Raw genomic sequence first — 6,000 nt, 5'->3', positions numbered from 1 at the left:
CATGTATTGTGTTTCCATCCCAGCACAAAGAAAATGAATAAATTACTTCACATGAGTATGAAATATGGGCTTTATATTATTTTAGATTTTACCCACATCATCAAAATTGGAAGAAATATTAACTATGGCATGTAAACTGCGTCATGAAATGTGATGGACTTAAATAACCCACTTTTTATAAAAATAAAAATTTAAAAAACCTGACCGATAGTCAGGAAAAACAATTCTGTTTCAGATTTTTTCTGTAGTGTTTACAAATTGCTAAAAATACATTATTTTAAGTGACAGTGTCAGGAAACTGAGTAGAAGACAGCAATTTCTTTTTTTTTGGGGGGGGGGGGGGGGGGGGGTTTTTTTTGCCATCTTCCAGTTCATTTAATTGTTCTTTATCCAAATCAGCATGTCTACTTACTACTGTGGGACTTTTTTGCAGGTAATTGGTCACTCAGTTTCATCTGTAACTGTAAAAGCAAGATGGCTACCGTCCGATACTTTAAATTCTGTGAGGCAGCGCAGTGATTTAGAATATATGACAAGGCTCCAACTTTCCATATCCATCCCATATACAGACAGCTGGAACCTTGCTCAACCAATCACATTGCTTATTTCATGTTCCACAGCCAGAGTTTATGTTATATATATATATATATATATATATATATATATATATATATATATATATATATATATATATATATATATTAATTATGCTGATTTAACTTAAAGCAATGAATGTTGCTCTTCAAAAATACATGTTATGGTATATTCAGTAAAGCACCCATCAGCTCATTTTAAATGTCATTTATTTGGCACCTGAACATTTAAGGGTTTATTTAAACTGTCATTTGTTCCCCCTGCAGTTCACATTATTTTGGAAAATATATTGGTAAGTCTCCTTACTACAATACTTTACTTTACCTATTTTCTTGGATTACAATAACTATTAAAAGACAGAGAATTGGTAACAATGTTCATAATACCTTATTTTCTTAAATGCACGTAGAAAGGACTATTGTGATCTTTAATGCTCCTTTTGTGCAAAATGCTTGAGTAAACTATACATTTGGCAGTTATGAGAAAGGTTTCTTTTTTTTAATTTATTTTGAAAAATTAGAAGGTTCTCGACGACAGCCGCCCCAATTCAATACTCAGTTCTGTGCAAAATGATTGTTAAAACAGGAGCAAGCTTTTCTACAGAACTCTACCAAACACTGCAAGATTCACGCTGAGGGAAGAGAGGCTGGCTTCAAAACTCATATCACATGATACAGTGGACATTCACTGTACCTTTTTCAAATATTAAAGGTGTACTGACAAAGGGAGATAAATTATACCTATAAAAGGCAGTAGAGTGGATCGATCGACCACTTTCACACACGTCACACTACAGAAAATATCAATATCCAATTATAAAGCAGTGTGCATCACTGACCAAATAGCAGTCCTATAATGAAGTGCAAAGTCACCCTTTAAAGGCCTTTTATCAATAGATGTTTCCCCCCATAATACACAAGAGATTTACAAACTTACAGTATTACTGTGTACAAAAGGCATACTGTTGTGGCACTGTATATATTTCACATTTCAATTTAAACTCAAAACTGTGCTTTGTTATATAGCAGACTTTTTCAATCAAATCTATTTACAACCCAAATACACTTTTACAAAGGTGTGTGGGTTTTTTTTTTTTTTTTTTTTTATATATATATATATATATATATATACACATACAGCATGAATCACTAGGGTTTTTTTTTTTTTTTTTTTTTTAAATCATGATAGTCCTGATGTTGGAAATTGGCAACGCTGCTTGAAGACTGTCAGAGACAAAGTTAATTAAATTGAATGAATTATCACAGGCCAGGACAATCGTTTGGGACACATACAATAATTTAATTGAATCTGCTCTGGATATTTCAGCCCTTCCAAAAACACGTTGATCAGTTTATTTTTTTTTTTGCTTTTCAAAGCAGGTGACTTCCTTCCAGATAAAATGCATCTAGAAGAAATGTAACTTATGCAGAAAATGAAGGATTCAGTCTGCAAATTTTGTTCTTTTGGCACTGATTAACAACAGAAATTGTCTGAAGTAGATCAAGGTACTTTATGTTCCTGTCACCTGACCACCCCTGAAAGAAATGCACAGTAATGATTTTAACCCAATAAGGCAACTATAAATTATAACTCAATCAACAACAACAATGGGAAATCCAAATTCCCTCAGGTGGCCAAGAATCTTGCAGAGTTCTGTATTACATATTTTGCTTTCCGCAGCCATGACTGGAAAGCTATGTTTATAAATCGTCATCTCCAATCCCCTCAAAGGCATAGTTGCCATGGATATTGTTGCCGCTGATGTCTTTGGCAGGATTGGAAGTGCTGATCCCTTGCAGGGTTACCGAAGTGAGCTTACTCTGCAGCAAAAGAAAATAAAAGGGGGAAAAAGAAAACAATTAAAGTAACAAATATGATTACCAATCAGAGGCATAGAATAGTGCAAGGTAGTGAAATGTACCAGCAGGTAGCATGAGTAAACTTCTTTTCATTTAGTAACATTAATTCCATACTTTCAGGTGGTTTTTCCACTATCAATCAATAAAAACTGGTCTTCAAAACAAAAGCTTTTCCTGTATATAATTATTTTGCTCCAATTTTATGACCAGGCTGCTCGTTGTATAAACAGAATACCATTCCCTATGGGATCACACTATCGTCCCTCATTCACTTACACCAACTAAACCCATTTGAAATAATATAACCAGCTTTTAAGAAAATACTGTATTTAATAAACAGCTTCCCTTTCTCATCTTCCAGTCTCCAGGATACCAATTTTCAATTTTAATCTCTCTTTGTATGTTATTATATCTCCTTGTTTTCTAGCCCTCTATCAATGCTCAATCTTCTCAGGTGACTAACTTTGCATCACACAAAATTATAAAATATATATCTTTTCAACTCACCGACAGTTTAACAATAGGCTCTCTGTTTGAGTCAGGGGAGTCCTATGTGGGGAAATAATGGACAAAATCAGTCAACATCATACGAAAGCAGCATTACATTTAACATCCCTTGATTTTTAAACACAGAACAGCCGAGAGGTAATCTTATTTTTAAACCAAGTGCAGAATACTTTGTATTTTACACAAAATTAATGCTTCTTCTGAAGATGGGTTCTTTGTTTTCGTGCAGTCTGGGGAAGAAGACTAAAGAGAAACAAAGTTTCAGAAGTCTGAGTGCTGTACTGCACTGTAGATGTACATTCAAACCCAATATAGGTTCCAGACCTGTGGACATGGGGCTAGAGGACCAGGGTTATGAAACTCAATGGGTGTTACCTAATTCTTTAACCCAAAACAATATTACAAATACAGGAAATATGCTTACCAATAAAGGAGGAGATTTCACAGCTTGTTCACTGTCAGACCGACGAAGGGAACCATTATGACGTTTCTTCAGCATCATATTATATATATATATAAAATCAGAACAGTAAAAAAAAAAAAAAAAAAAAGGAAATTAATACAAATCTCAGAATTACATGTTTTTAAATTGTACACATTGAACTGGATTTGTGATTTTCATACAACATTCTTTAACCAAAGATCTAAATACCAACAATATATTAATAAAAAATAAATTGAAAAAATAATAAAACCCCACATTACTCAGGTTTTAGATACTAACCTTCTTGATGCTGCCACCAGACTTCTTTACCATCAGTTCATCCACCATAGACTGCAGACAGATGCTCATCATAATTGCCTAGAAGTGCAATGAGCATTAATTAAGCAATAACCCACACCTGGGTGCACGATAAGACATATTGTGCGTTGTGAGGCACAAATCCATAGGCAGAGTGCCTTTATTCATTCATCAGTTCTATTCATCAAAAGAAAAACCCAATTACTCAGCATGGCCGTACACTAGTAATATGTGCTGGTTAGACCCTGTAGTGATCACTGGGTGTTAAATAAGGTTTAGCAACAGTGGCTTACCTGTGGACTGGTAATGGTGACCCACTGCAAGCGCTCTTTACTCATGAGATACTCAAACGCCAGTTCCAATTTAATGTCAGATTTCCCAGAGGTGTCGCTATTTGCCATACCGTTCGCCACAGGGACCTGCTGAAGAAATTAAACAAAAAAGTACTTTAATACAATTTTTATACAGCAAGGTCATGAGATTCAGAATCTGTCAGTAGAAACAAACTACTCTGATGAATGGGTAAATAGTAAAAACAGTAACATGACCTTTGGCCAAATCGTGCCTTGTTTTTGAAAAAATAATTTATATATATAATATATATATATTATATATAGATATACCTATATATATATATAATATATATATATATATATATATATATATATAGTACACCACACACACATGAAATTATAAGTAATGTATGACATACTCAGTACAGATGACACAAACATGGTATGTTTTTGTCAGAATATAAATAATTCTACATTGCACACTACTTTGTTTTAATTGGTAAATTAAAAGCCAACATGGATGTAAACAACATTACAAAGTACTGTAAACTATTCATATTCATGTAGATATTAGAACTCGTTCATATCTACTTACTGAGGAAGTAACCCGCCAGCACCGCATGCGCGTCACTTTAAAGCTTCCATCCTTAATCTGGTCATTTGAAAGTTTGACATGAAAGTTCAACTCATTGTTGCCAGCACTGACAATCACATGGCAGCCCTTTTCTGGGAAGTCTGTGATGCAGGGATCAAACTTCATGTAGCCGAAGTACTTCAGGGTCTGAGCAAAACGGATAAACTACACAAGCAAAGAAACACAAACAGATTTATTTTAAATGGATTTGTGAAACAAGGGGTCTGTGAAAGGTCACTGTTCGACATGCCTGACAGATGCTACCATATTCCCCACACGTCTGTGACATTCATCCCTCCGCCTTGAGCCTTCAGCAACACAAAGTTGATCAGTTAGATATGATTTTTCTTCATGTCCTTGATTTATTTCTCTTTATGTAGCTTGACATTTTTATTTATGTTGCTACAGTGGCTCTCAAAAGTATTCACCCCCCTTGAATTTTTCCACATTTTATTGTGTTACAACATGGAATCAAAGTGGATTTAATTAGGAGTTTTTGCCACTGATCAACACAAAAAAGGCCATAATGTCAAAGTGAAAAAAACCTTTGGCAGCAATTACAGCCATGAGTCTATTTGGATAAGTCTCTACCAGCTTTGCACATCTGGACACTGCAATTTTTGCCCATTCTTCTTCGGTCAAGTTGGACGGGGACCTTTGGTGAACAGCAATTTTCAACTCTTTCCACATATTCTCAATTGGATTGAGGTCCGGGCTGTGACTGGGCCACTCCAGGACATTGACCTTTTTGTTTTTAAGCCACTCTAGTGTGGCTCTGGTTGTACGTTTGGGGTCATTGTCTTGCTGGAAGGTGAATCTTCTCCCAAGTCCCAGGTCTCTTGCAGACTTCAGCAGGTTTTCCTCCAGGATTTCTCTGTACTTTGCTGCATCCATTTTGCCCTCTATCTTCACAAGCTTTCCAGGCCCTGACGCAGAGAAGCATCCCCATAGCATGATGCTGCCACCACCATGCTTCATGGTAGGGATGGTGTTCTTAGGATGATGTGCAGTGTTAGGCTTGCGTCAAACATAGCGCTTAGCGTTGAGGCCAAAAAGCTCTATTTTGGTCTCAGAGTCTCCCACATGCTTTCTGGCAAACTCTAGCCAAGATTTGATGCGAGTATTTTATTTTTATTTTTTTCAACAATGGCTTTCTTTTTGCCACTCTCCCATAAAGGCCAGTTTTGAGAAGCACCCAGGCTACTGTTGCCGTATGCACAGTGTCTCCCAGCTCAGCCATAGAAGACTAACTCCTTTAGAGTTGCCATAGGCCTCTTGGTGGCCCCCTTAACTAGTGCCCTTCTCATCCGGATACTCAGTTTTTGAGGACAGCCTGTTCTAGACAGATTCACAGTTGTGCCATATTCTCTC

The 6,000-nt window shown here is 36.0% G+C and overlaps 1 protein-coding gene across 2 annotated transcripts in view; it reads right to left on the bottom strand.

The window, feature by feature from the left end:
• Positions 1–786: 786 nt before the first annotated feature.
• Positions 787–6,000, bottom strand: part of LOC121317314 (sorting nexin-17-like) — a 30,296-nt gene continuing 25,082 nt past the window's right edge. Inside the window, exons 10-15 of one of the 2 annotated variants that reach the window (XM_041253120.1) lie at positions 4,591–4,794; positions 3,996–4,124; positions 3,685–3,762; positions 3,385–3,450; positions 2,961–3,002; positions 787–2,414 (exon numbers count right to left, since the gene is read on the bottom strand). In XM_041253120.1, coding sequence (XP_041109054.1) covers positions 2,295–2,414; positions 2,961–3,002; positions 3,385–3,450; positions 3,685–3,762; positions 3,996–4,124; positions 4,591–4,794 — 639 coding nt within the window. In that variant the 3' untranslated portion in view covers positions 787–2,294. The remainder of the gene's footprint in view (positions 2,415–2,960; positions 3,003–3,384; positions 3,451–3,684; positions 3,763–3,995; positions 4,125–4,590; positions 4,795–6,000) is intronic. The other variant, XM_041253121.1, reaches the window with a different exon arrangement.

This window comes from Polyodon spathula, chromosome 6, assembly GCF_017654505.1.
Source record: "Polyodon spathula isolate WHYD16114869_AA chromosome 6, ASM1765450v1, whole genome shotgun sequence".
In the NCBI taxonomy this organism is placed as follows: Eukaryota; Metazoa; Chordata; class Actinopteri; order Acipenseriformes; family Polyodontidae; genus Polyodon; species Polyodon spathula.
Note: the sequence above shows the minus strand (reverse complement) of the source record. Positions and strands in the feature narration are given on the sequence as shown.